At 48.5% G+C, this 19,048-nt stretch overlaps 1 protein-coding gene across 1 annotated transcript in view; it reads right to left on the bottom strand.

Moving 5' to 3' along the window:
* The window catches only part of Rfx8 (regulatory factor X8), a 58,312-nt gene extending 40,803 nt beyond the window's left edge, over positions 1 to 17,509 (bottom strand). Inside the window, exons 1-4 of the mRNA XM_041656650.1 lie at positions 17,445 to 17,509; positions 14,792 to 14,915; positions 9,151 to 9,212; positions 7,592 to 7,678 (exon numbers count right to left, since the gene is read on the bottom strand). Coding sequence (XP_041512584.1) covers positions 7,592 to 7,678; positions 9,151 to 9,212; positions 14,792 to 14,915; positions 17,445 to 17,509 — 338 coding nt within the window. The remainder of the gene's footprint in view (positions 1 to 7,591; positions 7,679 to 9,150; positions 9,213 to 14,791; positions 14,916 to 17,444) is intronic.
* Between the last annotated feature and the right edge of the window lie 1,539 nt (positions 17,510 to 19,048).

The following is a 19,048-nucleotide window of genomic DNA, read 5'->3' as shown; positions in this document are numbered from 1 at the left end:
GTTCTTACCACACCCATCCCATCCATGGATACTGCATCTATGTTCTTACCACACCCATCCCATCCCATCCACGGACACTGCATCTATGTTCTTACCACACCCATCCCATCCACGGACACTGCATCTATGTTCTTACCACACCCATCCCATCCACGGACACGACATCTATGTTCTTACCACACCCATCCCATCCACGGACACTGCATCTATCTTCTGTCACCTCTGCAGTTGATAAGCAGACATTGTGTCCTGGTCCTCAAGACAGGCCCTTTACTGTATCCTGGGACATTTCTCCTCCCCAGCACGGGCATGGAGAAAGCAGCGTGGTGGTAGTCCCAGGACTTGAGTGCAGACTGGGCTGATGGGATGGGCTATAGCAAAGCGGTAAGAAACATTCTAGACATTGAATGTATTTTATCTAGGCTATATGCCTCTTTGAAGTGTTTGGGGACAGTGGCATAATGCTGAAAGCCACTTTCCCTGTTCTTAGCCAAATCTCTGTACTAATGCATGTGTGTCTGTGCGTATGTGTGTGTGTTTGTCTATGTGTGTGTTTTTATTACCTTCCCTAACACAAAGTCCAGAAAGTGTGTCTATATTGGGGTTGGGAAGGGATATGTGTTTAAACCAGACCCTTGAACAGCCTAGGCACAGGTAAGTGTCCCCAACAGTTGCTTTAGATCGCTTGTATGCGCCGCTCTAAAACGGTTCTGGTAAGAAATGCTTATCTTTCTTTCAGCTGTGGCGCTGAAACTCGGGACTTCACAAGAACACACGCTAGACAAGTGCTCCACCACTGAGCTACACCCTCAGCCCAAGGCTGCCTCCCCAGAGGAATCTCTATCCTGCCCCTCAGCAAATAGCAGGACTGTTGTACATTAGCCGTCATCCCTGAACTCATAAAGAAACGCCGGCCTCGGCGAGGCAGACAACTTAGGGGAACCTCAAAAACCTCTCATCTGAAGCCTTGCCCAGGGCTCTCCTTTGGGTCTTAAACAGAGCCAGCTGCGCTCCCTCGATCCCTCAGGTTGATGACTTCCAGATGTACAGAGCTGGGCTTCCCTTTCCACCACTCAGATCTGTTAGAGTCAGACGGTTCCGTACCTCCCAGGCACTGACACCTGGCCTCTCATGTGGGGAGAAGGGCAAGAGCTTTGAAGGGAAACAAGGACTGGAGTGGTTGTAGCCTGTGCAGGTTTGAGATCCCTGGCCACCCCGAGGACTGGGCTGGGAGACTTCACGGGGCTTACCACGCCTTTTCTCCTAGATTATGGAGTTATGCTTGCTTTATTATTTTTAATTGAATTTTTTACTGGTGTAATTATAGATTTATGTGTAGCTGTAAGAAATAATCAAGGGAGCGATCCCTTTCATGCTCTGCTCGGTTCCACCCAGCAATAACTGTTTGAAAACTATTGTACAATCTCCCTTTGGCTCTATTGGGCATTGATTCCAGAAGTCACCAACACTCTAAACCTAATTCCATGGCTGCCAAGTCCCCATATGAAATGTACAGAATGTGCGGAGACCTTGCACACACCCCTGAACACTGGAAATCAGCTCCAGTTGACACATGTACCTAGGACAAAGGAAATTCTATGAAAAAAGCTGCAACACTATATCATGTAGGGGATGATGCTTTAAAAAAAAAAAGCAGTTCCTATATTCCATGCAGACAGAATTTTTCTTCCACATAATTCCCACCCACGGTTGATGAAATCTGCAGAGACAGAGTCTGCTGTCCCATACCACAGCTCAGATATTGCCACTGGTACCACTCGCCTACCTTACTCACATTTTCTGTTTTACTCAAACTGTGCTTGTGTGTGTATGTAGCTAAAATGGAGGATGATAACCCGGAAGTACAGAAATAAGGATGTCTCACAGCATGGCGCTTTTAGAGCCAGGCTCGCCTCCAGCCTCCCTCACCCTGGACCACTCAGTTCCGCCAACCGTCTGCCCCTCGTCTCATCATTTGAACATGCCCTAGAAGTGGAATCTCTTAGGGTTGGGGCTGTTTTCACTTAGCGCAATTCCACAGAGATTTATCCAAGTTTCGACATGGGTCAACGGCTTACTCCTTTTCACTGGTGGGTGACAGTCTGTGGTGTGGATGTACCGCCGTTAGATGAACCTGCCACCTGCCACAGGGCATCTGGGCTGACTCGAGTCTGAGGGGGTTAGCACTGCAGCTGTTGGGAACATTCTTGGGGGGCGGGGTTGCACATGGATAGGAGGTTTCATTTCTCAGGGACAAATGTCTCGGAGATCGATGGACGCTTAGACAGTCCTCACGTGCCAGGTTTTTATGAAAACCTGCCAAACCATTTTGTAGGGTGACTAATTGTTTTATATTCCCACCAGAGATGTGGGAACAGCCCGCGTTCTCTGCACCGTCAGTAGGATTTGGTCTTTCTAGTTCCGTTCCTCCCACAGGTGTGTAGGCACAGCTCACAGCAGAAGGGGCTAGCTGTGTGGGGTGTTTGTTTGCCTTTTGTCTAATAGGATTGTTTTTGAGTTTTCATACTATTGAGTTTTACGTGCTCTTTCTAAATTCTAGATTCTGGTCATCTGACAGCCGTGTGCATTGCAAATGTTTTCTTTCTGTGTCTTTTCTATCCCCCTTTTCAGGACTTTTGAAAAAGCTCAACTAAGTTTTTCATTTTAGGGTTCATGCATGTGGGACTAAGCCTTGGAACTTTCTGCCTAGCCATAAGGACCCATTAAGCTTAATCTACTTTTTAAATTTAATATTCCTATATTTTATTTATTTGCCTTTTGTTGTTAATTTTGTGCTACAATTTTGCAAATATTACCTAGTACAATCTCAAACTCTTGAACAATTGGGAACCTCAGCCTCCCTACTAGCTGGGGTACAGCCTTATTCTTTTGTGGAGGTTGAGACAGGGTCTTTCTACATAACCCTGGATGTCCTGGAACTCACTATATATAGACCAGTTTGGCCTCGAACTCATGGACATCTGACTGCCCCTGCCTCTTGAGTACTGGGATTAAAGATGTGTGCCATCACGCCTGGTATAGCTTTATTCTTATCCTTCTATTTTAGGTTTAAGCCTCTGACCCTTCTTGAGTTAAGTTTCATCAAAGTTGTAAGGTTTGTGTTGACGTTCATTTTTCTTTTGCATGTGGGGTTTCTGTTAAATGTTACCCCTCTCTTATCAGTTCTCAACCTGTGGGTTGAGACAACTTTGGGGGTTGAACGACCCTTTCACAGGGACCACCTAAGACTGCTGGAAAATATAGGCATTTACATTTACAATATGATTCATAAGAGTAGCAGAATAAGCTGGGCGGTGGTGGCGCACGCCTTTAATCCCAGCACTAGGGAGGCAGAGGCAGGCGGATCTCTGTGAGTTCGAGACCAGCCTGGTCTACAAGAGCTAGTTCCAGGACAGGCTCCAAAGCTACAGAGAAACCCTGTTTCGAAAAAAAAAAAAAAAAAGAGTAGCAGAATAACAGCTATAAAGTAGCAATGAAAATGATGCTATGGTTGGGGGTCACCACAACACGAGGGACTGTATTAAAGGGTCACAGCATCAGGAAGGTTGAGGGACATGATGACTGTATTTGAAGTTGATCTTAAGGCTTGTGGGCATGCTCAGCTATGCCATTTCTCTTCCTTTCTTTCAACATGGAGTCTGCTGGCTGTCAGTCCTAAGAAGCTGGTCTCAGATCTTCTGAATGGTTCCTGGCTGGTGAGCACACGTCTGATGACTGTGGGGCCCAGGTACCCATCCCTCTCTCACCCGGTTTAGCCTGCTGAACCCTCACTTTCTAGTCTTCACTTCTTCAGCAACTGTCCCAGTACTTGCACTGACTGGGGACACATCTCTGTCCCTGCAGCTACGACAAAGCACCATCAGTGAAGTAACATATGAACAAAAGAAGTTTCTCTCTTACAGATCAAGGGGCTGAGAAGTCCGGTGGTGGCACTAGCAGATCCAGGGTCTGGCAGAGGCTCCCTCTCTGGTTCTAAGGCTCTAAGATGGTACCGTGTTCTATATACCTCCACAGTGAATGCCAGAGGAGCAAGAGGGACAGATGCTCTATTCTTACAAAGCACAAGAGATAAATGGGCCAAACTGTGGCATGAGGGCAGAATGTCATTCATGAGGGCATTGTCCTTATGGTTTCAATCACTCATAAAGATCACCCCCCACACACCATGTTTGTTTGTGTGCGCAGATCTGTGTGTAGATGTGTGTGCCTAGGTGTGCTTGAGGCTCCAACTCCTAACACTATTACACTGGGGATTTAGTTCATCTTGAGTTTTGGTGGGACACAAGTATTCAAACCACAGCACAGTAGAAACAGGCGAAGCTCCGGGGTTCTGCTGCTGTGAAGACTCTAATCGTGATCCCACACAGTCTCTCAGGAGACCCCTGGACCATCGAGGTGGTTCTGCTACTGTGAAGACTCTAATCATGAGACCACACAGTCTCTCAGGAGACCCCTGGACCACGGCAGCCCCAGCCTCCCAGTGTCATCTTCTGCCAGGCTCCACAGCTGCACAGCAGGGTGCCCAAGCTTTCCCATCCCTCCTTCTCCTCCACAGAAGCCCTGCTTGCTGCTCTCTCCCTCTTCACCTGTCAGAGTCCTAACCTGTCTGACCTTCATGGCTCAGCGTGAAGTCCAAGTCCCCCATCACTCCTCCATCACCTCCTGTCAGAATGTCTGTTCCCCTTCTCACTGGGACCTAGTACATTTCTGACACTTACATCATATGTGAATCACATTAAACATGCATCTCGGTTCTCTTATTAAGCAAGCAGTGGGAAGGGGCCATGTCTCATCTGCATTACAGGCTAAGCAGCCACTCTCCAGGGGCCCCTCATACAACCTTGTTACTGTCAAAGCTAGAGGACTTTGGGAGTGAGTGGGATGCTGATGATGCTGAAGATGCTGATGATACCGTGCAATAGATCAAAAAGAAATTGCCCTTGGTTTCTCGGGTGCACAACCACCTATTTGTGCCAAGTGAAGGTCCGGTAGACAGCTAATGAGCAGAGCAGAAATGCTGGCTGGGTAGAGAGTCTATGAGCTGTGTGGAAATGTGGGGGCAGGAAGCTTCCCTGGAGCTGGCACCGCTGAGGATGGTCCCCCTGATGCCATCAGGAATGGTGGGTTCAAGAGGACCCCAGCAGAGAATGAGGAGCGGGATTGTGGAAGGCCCGGATGATTAGAACAAGATAGAGCCATGCACACCACGGTCACAGGAAGGTGAGTATGGCTGACAGTAAGTCTTATATTATAAAGGAATATGAAGTATGCTCAGAAAAGGAAGCAGGATTGGAAGGCTGCCAGCAGTGCCTAGTGGGTGGTCTTTACCTTAGGTGCTTCTGGGAAGGGAAGAGGCAGGCAAATTAGGATGTTTGGAGTAAGGGGGGACTGAGAAGAGGGCGGCCATATGAGCTCCATGGGAATCTAGCTGTCCCTCAGCATCCACAGGGGACCAGCCCCAGACCTCCTCCGATGCTCAAATCCTTTCTATGAGTGTCTGCAAAGAGCGTGACTCCTCAAATATGCTTTGAGCCATCTCTAGATTACATAATGCCGAAAGCAGTGCTATGTGTTGTGCAAGGACTCTCAGGCTGCATTATTTGGGATACGGTCATAGGATGAGATGTCTGTCATAGGACAGATATGAAGACCACAGACTTAACTGCCAAGCACAAGGCCTCGGTTTGGTTGACTCTGAGGATGGTGAACCTTTAGCATGGCTCAATCCGTAGATGTGGAGCCCATAACCACTCTCTAAGCAGAATGACAAGGGTTTACACGAAATATCAATATCTCAAAGGGGAAGAATGAACAAGGCTTTCATGGAGTCAGTGGTGGCTTAGGATGACTGAGTGTTGTCACAAATGGAAAGTCAAGAAGTGGAGGCAATTTTCAGGGAGGTTCTAAGTTGAAGTTTCCACACCCTGAGTGTGAAGTTCCCATGGGCCATCTCCATGGGAATGCCTGGCACGCAGCCAGAGAGGGCTTCCTAGGCAGTGGGCAGGGAAAGGACCGGAGATCATGAGATGAAGCAACATCCTTGTGGAGTGAAGGATTAGTGAAAGATTAAAGGTAAGAGGCTCCTGTTGGCTGGCGAGACTGACAGCCTCTACTCACTGGGAAGCGCAGAGGTTAAAGGAAAGCACAGTGTGCAAGAGGGGACACATGGAGTCCTGAAGGCAATGGATGCTTCTAGGGAGACTTAACCAGAAATGGCTTGGGTGGCTAAGAAATGGCTAGAATGAATCACAGAAGTCAACCAGAAATGGATCTCTGGCCAATAACATTGCCAAAGGCTGAAAAGGTGTGTTAGCTACATGTTATGTTGTTTCTGCCCTCCAAAAGGACTTGAGGTAGAACAGCCCACAAATCAGTTAGGTACAACTAAAACTGGAATGATTTTCAAAGAAACAAGACTGGCAGGGGTGAAAGCTGGCCCTGGGGTCACAAGAGTGAGAAAACTAGCCCTGCCCCACACCAGCTGCAGCACACGGGAGAGTGGGCCCTGCACCCTACCTGGGCAGCACACTAGAGCTGACCCTGCTGTCTGGGTCAGAGATGATCCAGCCCTGAGGGCATGAGAGCTGGCCCTGCCCCCCATCTCATATGCCCCCTACAGGAATCAGGAGAGAGGGCCTTGTATCTTGCCTGGAAAAAGAGTAGAGCTAGCCCTGGTGATATGAATGAGGGGCACCTGGAGCTGAGGACCTGAAAACAGAACTGATCCTGCCCCTTGCTGCAGGCTGCATGGGGTGAGGTAGCCAAGGCAGTGCTGGAGATCTGGCCTGGGTAGTTACAATGAGGGAAAGCTAATGAGTTGACCAACCTGCCTACCACCCATGCCCAGAACCAGGGCTATGAGTTTGCCTACACCAACATCTACCAAGTCTATGAACTGTTGGAGCCGGTGAAAGGGACAAACCTACAGATTCAAAACAACAGGACCTCCATGACACAGGACAACAACAGGATACCCAAGAGGAGCCTCAGTGAGAGCCCATTATTGGTGGTGTAGAGGAAACCAAAGGCCTCGAGCCAGATTGATGACTCATGGTAAGGAACACTTGAGAGTCAAGATGAACAAACCGAAGGGCAAACTGTGTGTTTCAACTGGCCACACTACAGCTTCCATGAAAAGTTTCTTCTTTGTTATTGCTTTTGTTTTTATTTTTATTTTGTTTCTTTGTTGTTGTTGTTTTTGGTTGGGGGGCCATGCAAGGGCAGAGGGTGGATACAAGAGGACAGGGAGATAAGTGGGAACAGAATGTATGTGAAAGACACAGAGAATCATTGAAAATAAAAAGGAAGGAAGGAGGCCGGGCGATGGTGACGCACGCCTTTAATCCCAGGACTCGGGAGGCAGAGGCAGGCGGATCTCTGTGAGTTCGAGACCAGCCTGGTCTACAGAGCTAGTTCCAGGACAGGCTCCAAAAAGCCACAGAGAAACCCTGTCTCGAAAAAACCAAAAAAACAACAACAAAAAAAAAAAGGAAGGAAGGAAGGAAGGAAGGAAGGAGAAAGAAACCAGGCTTGTGTCCCATGACCAAGGTACTCAAGGACAGACACTAACCTGTGACAGCTTTTTTTACCCAGGAGGTAGCAGTAATGGGAGTAGAAGAAAGAACTTTTCTTGATATAGATTCCATCATAGTGATACCTGGAAAACAGAGGGCATCCATTAGCATTCACCCAAGTGCATGATTTGTGTGCACAGTTCGCCTCAGTGAGGACCGCAGCAGATTAGGTGTACCCACCGCATCACTGACCCACTGGAGGCTGCAGCCCAACACCAGATGCATTTCAACAGCCCTACTAAGGGGCTTCTCAATGTGATGTCCTGGGGCAGGGCCTCCTGTCCTACCACCCTTCACGCAGACTCCTTCACGGCCCCATCTGCTCTGCAGAGTCTGCGAAACTACAGCAGTGTGCCCAGGCTAACGACAGACCCAGATTGCTTCAACTTGATTACTGCCAAGGTTAGACTTGGCACTCGCCACTGTCTCCAGTTTCTTCACGGGCAGCCAGTCCTTCCTCTAATTGACTTCTGTCCCTGCTCACTGATTTCCTGTCTTGATTTAAAACAAACAGCAAATGACAATGATAATTGCCTGGCAATTTTGATAAGGACACATTTGATGGCACTGGAATTTCCTTTCCTGTTAAAACTGTCACCTTAGGCCCCAGCCTCCTCCGTAGGCTAATGGACCAAATACTTAAGACATTTTAGTTCAAAGTATAATTAAAGCAATTGGCATTATTCTATGTGTGTAATTATTTGAGCACTTTAATAAGTGGACACATTTCTGTGGCACGAAATTCTAATTGGTATTAATAATAAAGACCCGGAGTGAGAAACTATGGGGTGAGAGCTGGGAGATCAGAGAAACTGTGGCCAGCCACTAGAGAGACCTTTTACCTCTACCGAATCCTCAGACCAAAAAGGTGATTCTGTCCTCAGACTGCCTTCTCAGACTGCATCTCCAGACTGCATCTGTCTCCACCAAACCTCAGACTGCTGTCAGAGACCAGCTTTGACAAAAGTACCACTTATCAGGGCAGGGGCATGGGGATTTTTGGGGCCTGCTCCTCAGACTTGTCCCGCCTTATATTCCTCTCTCTGTCCAGACATATCACTCCGGGCTTCACCTCCCTAGTGCTGAGGTTAAAGTCCCGGGACTCCCAAGTAACTAGGATTAAAGGTGTGAGTCACCACTGTCTGGCCTCTAGTGGCTTAGCTCTGCACTCTGATCTTTAGGCAAGCTTTATTTGTTAAAACAAAAACAAAATATCACTATGCATATCTAAACGTTTGAAATATATTTAGTGGTCTTCATATTTTAATAAGATTTTGAAGCAAATGAATGCAGCGCTGCCTGAATGACTTCAGACACGGATTCAGTCTGAGCCACGGCACCGTCTGGTAAATGCCGTCCTGAATGACTTCAGACACGGATTCAGTCTGAGCCACGGCACCGTCTGGTAAATGCCGTCCTGAACGACTTCAGACACGGATTCAGTCTGAGCCACGGCACCGTCTGGTAAACGCTGTCACGCATGGCTTATTCTGTGTGCGATATGCCTGTATTTTCATTTTCACCATTTAACACAAAACAAACATCATTACTCTACCTGGCACTTCCTCGTGTGCCCAGCCTCCGGGTGCCCAGGTCAGGAAAAACCAAGCGCACGAGCTGCAGGAACAAGCGGATTTGAAGATGCAATTTGAAAACTGAAGACAAACTCATTTTTATCTACACTTACCAAAGAGTTATAAAAGTATTATAACTGATTATGAAAAGTATACATGCAAATGAAGAGGGGAGTGTAACAGATACGCACAGTATGCCATAGTGGGAAAGGTGACATTTTAAATAAACCTTGCTGTCCAGGCTGTGGTGTGTAATGTCCTAGCTTAGATCCTCAGCAACAAACCTCTAAAACAGTGGTTCTCAACCTGTGGGTTGCGATCCCATTGGGTTCGCCCAAGACCATCAGAAAACACAGATTTCTCCATTACCATCCATTACAGTAGCAAAATCACAGTTATCAAGTAGCAACAAAACAATTTATGGTCGGGGATCACCACACGTGAGGAATTGGAGGGTCGCAGCACTAGGAAGCGTGAGAACCACAGTTCTAAAACCAAACTTCGATTTAGAGTCTCAGTATTCACATGCATCCTCTGTGTTTCTAGACGAAATCGCTGGCATCTGATGGGGTGTGCGGTCTTGCATTCCGCTCTCTTCAATGTCACACCGAAGACTGGAGTCATGAAACTTCTCTCGAAACTGGACTGTCAGCAGCTGTGGGGTCCAGCCTGGGGCTGCCGTTATCATTCCACGGCTTTCCTCCTTCCCTGGCATCACTGTGTTTTCATGGCTCCCTCCTTTCTCTCATCCCAAGGTTTTTAGGAGAGAATGACCCCTGAATTCAAGAAGAGCCACCTAAATTCACATTCTCATCCCTGGGCTGAGATGCCTTGATGTGCCCATGTTCAGTGAGACCCAAGTTCCACTCATCCACAGGAATCTATTACAGTTGCCTGATCAAGGTGTTAACCACAGGCATGGTCTCTGGGCTCACAGCTGCTAGGAGAAATCTTGCATGTAGGGACACGTTGGAAGCCAGAACAGGGAGCGCCACATCACTGCCAGTGATGTTTGCTCTTTCTCTGCAGAGCGGCTTGGCCGAGCTCCTTCTTCCCTTGTACCACCTGCCTCCCTTTTGCATTATCTTCCAGGAGGAGCATTTGCGAGAAATGAGAAGGGGTTTCATCTTTCTCTCATCCCTGTCTGTCTATCTATCTATCTATCTATCTATCTATCTATCTATCTATCTATCATCTACTTACCTATTATCCACCTAGCTGTGTATCTTCTGTCTGTCTACGCATCAGCCCAGCATCCTTCCATATGTCACTCTCTATCTATCCTTGCCGTAGCTATTCAACAGGGCAAAGCAAAAAGGGAGAGAGAAGAATGAAACAGTGAACGGTGTGACAGCCCAGCCTCGGGGCTTATATCTCCCGGGCATTTGTTATCAAATGGGCGTTTACTTAGGAAACGAAAAGAAAAAAATGCCTGAGCTCATTCATGCATGATGAAGTAGAGATGAGGGAATACAAAGGGGTTCTCACTAATGGACCATGCTCTCTGCTGGGAGAGGTGTGTAGGAAGGGTGGTCCAGTCACTCACAGTGTTTCCTGCGGGGGGACTGCAGTTGCCATCTCGTGACAACCCAGAACTCGCGTGGGTAGGACAAGAAGGGCCTTGGTGGCTAAAGAGACAGCAAGGCTACGGCTCTGGTTCTATGGGCACCACCCACTGTCTGCTCAGGCCCAGAATGGCCAAGAACTTCCTGTGGCCAGAAGTTAGCCATGTGTGAGAAAGCTGGAGTTGGGGAGGGCAGAGACTTTTCCTGTATCGTTGCAGAACATGAAGAAAGCAGACACCAGCGGGCTCCACCAGAAAACTTATCTACCAAGCCAAGGGACATGTGATGAAAAAGCACTCAAGGCAAGTACTGAAGAAGCCATCACCAAAGGGTCTAGCTGGGGCTAGAGAGATAGCTCCGCGGTTAAGAGCACTGTCTGCTCTTGCAGAGGACCTGAGTTCAGTTCCCAGCACCCACGTGGCAGTTTACAACTATCTCTGCAACTCCAGTTCCAGGGGATCCCATCCCCTCACACAGATATACATGCCAGTAAAACATCAATGCACATAAAATAAAAATAAATAAATCATTTTTAATAAAAAAGGGTCCAGCTGGCTCTTAAAAGGACCTCTTGGTCCTTCCTCCCAAAAAGGTTCAACCAACACTTGGCAGCTGAGTGAGGCAGGGATGCAGGAAACAGGCCCCCACACTTGATTCTTTGCGGTGTGCCCCAGAGCTGGGAAATGGGGAGACCAGGCCATTTGGAAGCTGCATTAGAGCTCAGACACTGTATGAGCCTGGGCATTTCAAGCAAAGTTGTCTTGTCGCCCAGGGTTTCTAGGGAGGCCTGCTGCCTGTTCACAAGAGGGAGATAGGAGAGCACCAGGAACACAGTGACAAAGGACACAGGAATAAGGTCCGTGGCTACTCCCAGCTCCTGCTGCTCACGCAAGTGTGTGTGCAAATGGACCACACCCAATGGACCACGCTCGTGACTATACCTTCGAGAGGGAGGCTCCAGCCAGCATTTATTTCCCCCTTCTTAGCACTTTTCCATTTCCACATTGCTCATGACAGCAATGCAATCCTTTCCTAATCAGAAGAACATCCATCCAGTGTTATTTTAGCAGAGGAAATCGGCCTCCGGAAACTCCCCGAGCCGTGGAAGATACCATTTGCGGTCAGAATGCGCATCGAACTGGACGCCCGTTCGAATCATCTGTGCAGGAACTCCTTGGGAATCGGCTCAGTTCCCAGGGGAGGAGGGAGGAAGCGAGAATTGGATATTCTGTTGTTTCTCTTGTAAACATGCTTTGTGGTCATATCCTCTTCCCCTTCCCTTCCCTTCTCCATTTAGCCACAGCTTTGGCACACAGGATACATTCCCAACAATCAGTCCCTCTCCACTGGCCTATTCTCCAGGCAACTTGCCAGCCAAACTTAATGTTAGAGCCTTGGCATCTTGGGGAGTGGATTCTAAGGGAAATAATAAGACAAAGAATTCAAAATAAATGTGGAGGTCAGACACCGGAGTCTCATTTCTTTCCGTTGGAATGTACTGCCGTCTAACAACAACCCACGACAAGATCTTTCTGTTTGGTGCAGAGACTGGACACTCAGGGCCTCCACATGCTAAGCAAGAACTCTCCCACTGGGCTATATTTCCGGACCCCAGATCTTAAAAGGAGGTGGAAGAGAATTTTCTTCTAGAACTGAACAACCTCTAACGACACCATCCAGAGAGATGAGAAGGAAGCCGTCGCTGCAGTCTTAGCCAGGGAAAGATCATGCCCTGCTGACGTCACCCACTTCCCTTTGAGAAGACTGGCAAGTGGGCAGATAAGAGAAGGCAGCTCTGCCAGGCTACTCAGTACTCCACAGCGTCTTTGATGCTGTTCCCTAAAATTCAGAGTGATGAAATCGTGGACATTTGGGCTGCATGAAAGCAGGTGGGGATTCTCAGTGGGCTGGAAAACCTTTCCGAGTCACCCCCATAAGATACGGTGATAAAGGGACCGTGAGCGTAGTTTCCCCGCTTTGGTTTTGGTCTGCTTATTTTCATGGAGAATTTACAGCCTATCAAGCAGTCTCGGGAGAGCAAACTTCATGCTCACTTATGTGAGAAAGATATTTATTTCTGTTGGTGACAGATTTGCAGTGGAACAAAAGGAATGACAAGAAGGATTAAGCCCCAAAGAAAATGTAAAAAACAAACAAACAAAAAAAAAACAAATGGAAAACAAATAAACCAAACCAAGAAGAAAACAGTCTTTGTCTGAGCACACTTTAGCAGCATGATGTGGTACCGGGAGGCAGAGGGAGGCACTGGGAGGCACTGGGTGGCATTCTTGAAGCCACTTTTAGGGGGGAATATGGATAGGCAGGAAGGTGGCCTTTTAGGAGCCAAAAGTAGTCCTGAGAAAGGCCTGGCAATAAGAGCAGTTGCTTTCTACATACAATCAGTGGCCACATTGGAAGATTCAACCACACATCACAAGCACAGAATGGTCCTTAAAGACTGGGAACCAGCTGTGAGAACTGAGTTGGAAGGGTAGATCTAAATATAATAGATATCGAGGCCAATAAACCCCAGGACCCGCCTGTCTCTGTCTTCTCACTAGGGTTATAGACATGCACCACCACATCCAGCTTTTTGCATGAATGCTGGGGACAGAACTCGGGTCCCCAAGCTTGCTCAGCAAGCACCTTTCCTCCTGAGCCAGCTCCCCAGTTGATCTAGTCCTTTTGTCTTTTAGGCTCTTTAGTTTTCTTATCCAGACAAGATGATGATGACAACGATTAATTTTTTAACCATCAGGTTATCCATTCACCAGTGATCAAAGAACACCCTAAAGCAAGCCAATCCTGTGTACATAAGGACCCTTACAAAGAAAGGGGATAAGCATAACTGGCAGCTCTGTGACCCCCACGAACAAGCTCCTTCTCACCCCAGTCCTTTAAGATCAACCTGGCTATGCGGTGCAGGTTGTTGACTGGTCGACTGTGCCCAGTGATTTTCATCTGTCTGTGTTCGGCGGGTCGAACGACAAACCGTGGCCTGTGCTGTGTTGTCCGGAGGAATGGCGCCCTCCCCTTTGCAGAAATGCGCTCTTCTTCACTGAACTTCAGGTCTCAGCCTAGAGAGGGCACGCTGGTCTCAGATGAAGTCCACAGCCAAGGTAAGGTGCTTAGAAGATTCCTCTTAGTCTGGGCATCACTCAGACCAGGTGATCGCCAACGTCTCCATTCTCTAGGGTCTTTTCAGTGACATCAACAAGTGGGGAGAACTCTGTGCCTGCCTCAGGAGGCTAGATCCTGCATCGTGGCCAGCTGCAGGACCCTTGGCTTTCATCCCTCCAGGTTTATTTTGCGAGCAATGAAACAACCCCGGGGATCCCTGCCGAGGCCTGGTGGCCTGAACACCTAGAATGCTGTGACTTGTTCTCTGTCAACCTCACCACTGCAGTCCCAGCATCTAAAGCAGGGTCTGCCTTTAAGGAGTTGTTCATAAGAGCTGTCGAATGAAGAGGGTCTCATACTCTAATTTTGTTGCATATTAGGTGTTCTCAGAAGAAGTTCTTGGATATGTGTACTAACTTCCAAAGCCAATGAGTTCTCTGAGCCCAGCTGAAGTGCAGGAAGCATTGGTTGTTGGGTAGCAGAGTGGTTCTGGGAGGTTTGGCACTTCTAGGCAGGAGTAAGAGCCTAGGAGACCAAGCTCTTCAGCCAATGTTGGGGTTGCCACAAAGAGCACTTCAACTGTCCCCCAAACCACTGGAAACCATGGAGATGGAAAGCGGATTTTCAATACAAATGAAGGATATTGACTGGCGGCTCCTGAGAACAAAGTTAGACCTGTAGAGACCCCACTGAATCCAAATGCACGTTAGTCTTCCTTTAGAGGCAGTCAGCAGCGGTCTACGTATATGAGGTCCCATACAGTTTTGACCATCAGCAACCCTGTACCTACTTCCGTCTGTGTTTGAACCTTCACATAACCTGACAACATTTCTCTGAATGTATATCTTCACACTTAAGTGCCCCGCACAGGGTGGGGCTGCGACTTATAAAACCAAACGTCTGAATGGACATAGCTCTGCGAGGTCTCCATACTTACCTTCCCGAATGTTGCTGGGTTAACCTGGTTCTGAGCACTCTGCCCACAGGTCTCCACATAAATCTCATACATGAGACATCGAGGCACACTGAACCCTTCGCAGACGCAGAAATTGTCGACTAGCCTGCAGAGACAGAGGGGAACCAGAAACAGGAAATTGGCAGCTGTTTTTCTGGAGTGGGACACTCTGTCAAAATCCATGACGGGGTGCATTCGCGGGCCCAGCCGAATGACCTCCTCTAGCTTACGGGATGGAGCAGACGCTCACAGGCAGCAGAGGAAATGATCTCTCTTGTCCTCGGGCCAGTGGTAGGAATACAGACTGTGGGTTTCCAGTTACCAACACTGTAAGGCTGGGGGTTTTATTGGAGGGAAAGTTACATGCTAAAAAGGAGTGGGTACTGTTGGATGAATCTTTTCAGAGGCTGTAGCCAAGGTCTATGTAACTACAGGACAGAGAATTATTTACCTGGTAAAGCAGCAAACTAATACCACAGTGTCCACTCAAGGAGTCAAGGCAGGAGGGAGGGTGTGGTGTTAATTGGTCCCAGAGGCCCACAGGCTAACAGCCTGTCCACAGCCCGCTATGGTGCTATGACAGGGGGATGGTGGGACTGGTATAAGGATGTTAAGTCACTGGGGAGGTGCCTTTGAAGGGGATATTGGGACCTCCCCCTCTGCTTTATGGCTTCCATTAGCATCATGGCTCTTCAGACACTCTCCATGATGTCTCCATGGTGTCTTGCTGCAGACACCATAACCATGGGGCCGGTTGATCCTGGACTGAAACCTCTGCAGGAGCCATGAATCAGAAGAAGCCATTTCTTTAATAACTTGATTTTCTCGAGGTTTGCCATTTTTATCTCTTCCATCATAATCCCAAGCAGAAGCGAGAAAGCCATCTGTATTGGAGGTGTTAGCACACTGCCCCTGGGAGTGCAGCCCCAAGGAGAAAGTGCTGTGGAAAGCCTGACCGCTATTGTGTGTGGCTCTGGGGTAAGGATGTGAGGCAAAACTACCACAAGGCACACTGGTTAAGGGGCTGCCTGCCAGTGTGCCACCAAAATTCCCTTGTATTTGCCTGAGGTTGGATGCTGAGGCCCATCCCGGCCATGTTTTGAAGGTCTGTACCCACAGTACAGTGCCCATTTTTATGTTTCCCAGGCTGACTGTCTCTTCCTGTCTCTGAAATGGAAACCTCGTCCTTCCATTCCCCTAGACTAGCCAACATCCCGACTTTTCTCCCGGGAATAATTCATCATGTGCAGATGATAATGGCACTGATGTTCCAGAAAGACCCCGCTTGACTAAACAGATCATTGCTGTCCCACCTAACAGATCACTGACTGGAAGACAAAGGGTGAAGTCATGGAGGAACACGGCCCTCGTTCCACTTGACAACAGTTAGGGCCCCTCCCTACTCTCTCCTGAGCTGTTCCCCAGGGCTCTGGCTCTTGGTCATCGCTCTCTCTGTAGATCTATCTACCCCTCTCTTTGGGAAACCTGGTCTTTTCCATCCCATGGCTATCTGCCTTAGACACGCAGTGTTCTGAATGCTAATGCTAGGTGAATTGAAGTCTTCCAGGCCTCTCTCCCAGCCCTGAAGGTCATGTCAGCAGAGGCCCGCCTACTTAAAAATTCTGGGCATGGGACTTGATTTGGACTTTCTGCTAAACCTCTTGAAGACATCAGTTATCTCTGAAAGGGATTTGGGGCACTTGCTTTGCCCCAGGCCCCAAGCCACCTAAGGAGGATGCCCAAGTACTTTAAATTTTATAATCATTCTTTCAAATCTGTATAGCAAAATTCAAAACCCCAGACACGCTTTGGTGAGCTGAAGCAGTTAATTGGGGTACCAAGTTGGTTCTTCCTGCTGAGAAGGCGTACAAGGGAACCTGGTCACATGGTAAGGTTGTTTATTCTCACTCAGGATGAGAAGGACCATAATTCTTTTTGGAGGAAAATAGTAACTGTTTATAACCATAAAGCTCTGATTTTTTTTTTCTATTTCTTACTCAGGTAACTCTTTAAAAGGAGTTTTCCCTGAGAAAGATTTCTTAAAACTTACAAAAAGAAAAATGTAGGCAGATATATAATAGTCACCTTATAAAGCCACACTCTGAGGACTGGCTTCAATTATTTTCTCATTTATAAAGAGTCACAAACCCTTTTGAGTTTAGTCCCACGGGATGAGGGTATTTTTCTTTCTATTTTTTTCCCTGTATTTAAATAGCCAAGAAATGAATTTCACAACTAATATGGAATGCATGGTTGAAGCTAAAAGTTGTTTTATGTTAGGCACATTCACTCTAGAGCTCACGCCGGGAGAAAAACCATAAACTAAACAACAAAACCAATAAAAGTTTCCTCCCCTGGCCAACGCCTGCCTGAGTTCCAGGTGTCCTACCAACAGGCCAAGGTCCGGGGCAAGTTGGATTGCTTCCCAAGGGAAGTGTGACCCACGGGGACTGTCGAATGTAAAACCGGAGCCCAGTGCCGATGCAGGACCGCGTGTGGGAACCGGTGTCCACAGCCCACGGCCTTCCGCCCTCGACCTACCGGGGATCCTTCTCTCCCTCGGCCTGGGCTCCCCGCCCTGCCGGCCTGCGACCTGCCCTGTCCCTCGGCCCTCGGCCATGTCCCCGCCGCTCACCACTGGATGATGCCCCGGTGCAGGCCGCGGCCGCCCGAAGGGGAGGCCGGCAACGCCTCCGCCATGGGTCTGGCCGGCTGCAGCCGGGCAGCAAGCGGGCGGCACCGGTCCCCTCGGTCGTGTTTACTTTAGAGCTGCGGCGCGCGGGGGGACGCGCGCGCGGGGAGCCCTGCCGCCAGGGAAGAGGATGCTGGGCCCATGCCCTGCACCCAGAGGTGCGGGTTAGGATCGCCCCCCTCCCGGATCTAAGGCCTGATAGACACCCCACCCCCATCCCACCCCACCCCATGGCAGCCAGCTTTGGGCCAATGGATCAAGCCAGGAAGCAAGAAAGAATAACGGAGACACATGCTTCCAACCAGGTCACGAGTTGTGTTTGATCACCAAGGGTCCTCGACTGGACTGCACTTGGAAATTAATTGGTTATTTTGGCACTTTTGAAAAATACCGATGTCCAAGCAACTTCTTCCCCCAAAGGGGTTCAGTATAACTGGCCCGGGTGGGGGTGGGGCATGGGGAGTGGAGGTGACCTGAGAAAAACCACTCTCTGGATGAAGCTGTGGTCCAGGTGACTGAAAAGCTGAAAACAGCCTGGCTTGCGGGCCTGGAATTCTAGATAGATAGGCAGATTCCAGGTAAGGCCAGTGTGCGGCTTCAGGTGGTTGCTGCTGTATGTAGCAGAGCTACTAATCCCCAGAGCTGGCCAGGTCAAGTACTTCCCCGTCCTGCAGAGTCAAGTGTGTGTGTGGCTCACTTCTTTCTTAGGGAAATCGGCTGTTGTACCCAGTGATGCTCCACAGGCGTGTCATGCTGCACAGCAGAAGCCCAGCAGCCAGGAGGTGACACCCACTGCCCGCTGCTTCTGAGTCTCGTAAGGATGTCTCAGACTAGATGAAAAACATTTGACAATCATCTTCACACGGTATCAAAGCTCAACGTAAAAACGAGTGGAATACACGGGCGTGCCTTTCTCCAGAGAAGATGCACAAATGTTTGCTAAACACCCGAAGTGATGCTTGACTTCAGACATTAAGGAGAGGCCAGCCTGGGCCGTACCCATTGGAATGACTTTTAAAAGTCCTTAGGAAGCAGCACATGTTGGTGAAGATTGGAGAAACTGGACCCTTGTATCTTCTGGTAGGGATGTAAAGTGGAACAGTTGCTATGGGAAGCGGTGTGGCTGTTCCTCTAACCGTGGAATTATCAAATGATCGAGTAGTGCCCAGCTCTAGATACACACTCAGAAAAACAAGAGAGCAAGATTGAAGGACGTGTGGCTGAGTTTACAGCATCCGTGGGGAAACCATCTGAGTGTCCACGAACAGACAAACGGGTAAAGACAGTGTGGGATAGCCAAACCATGTGCTGGTATTCATTCTTAAAAAGTAATTAAATTCTGACACAAGCTCCAATGTGGATGGACTTTAAAACTGTTAATCTAATTGAGGAAGAGCCGAAAGGGTACTCCTATTTATATGAGGTACGTCTGGTAATCAGACTCAGAGAGACAGAAAAATAGCTGGTGGTTCTCTAGGGGTAGTTGTGGAACGTGTTAACTAGGGAACACACATCCATCAGTGTAGAGTTCAGTCTAGCATGATGGA

The sequence above is a fragment of the Microtus oregoni genome, unplaced genomic scaffold (genome assembly GCF_018167655.1).
Source record: "Microtus oregoni isolate MIOR12 unplaced genomic scaffold, Mior012 000007F_ref0000211, whole genome shotgun sequence".
NCBI lineage: Eukaryota > Metazoa > Chordata > Mammalia > Rodentia > Cricetidae > Microtus > Microtus oregoni.
This window is presented reverse-complemented; position numbering and strand designations above follow the sequence as displayed.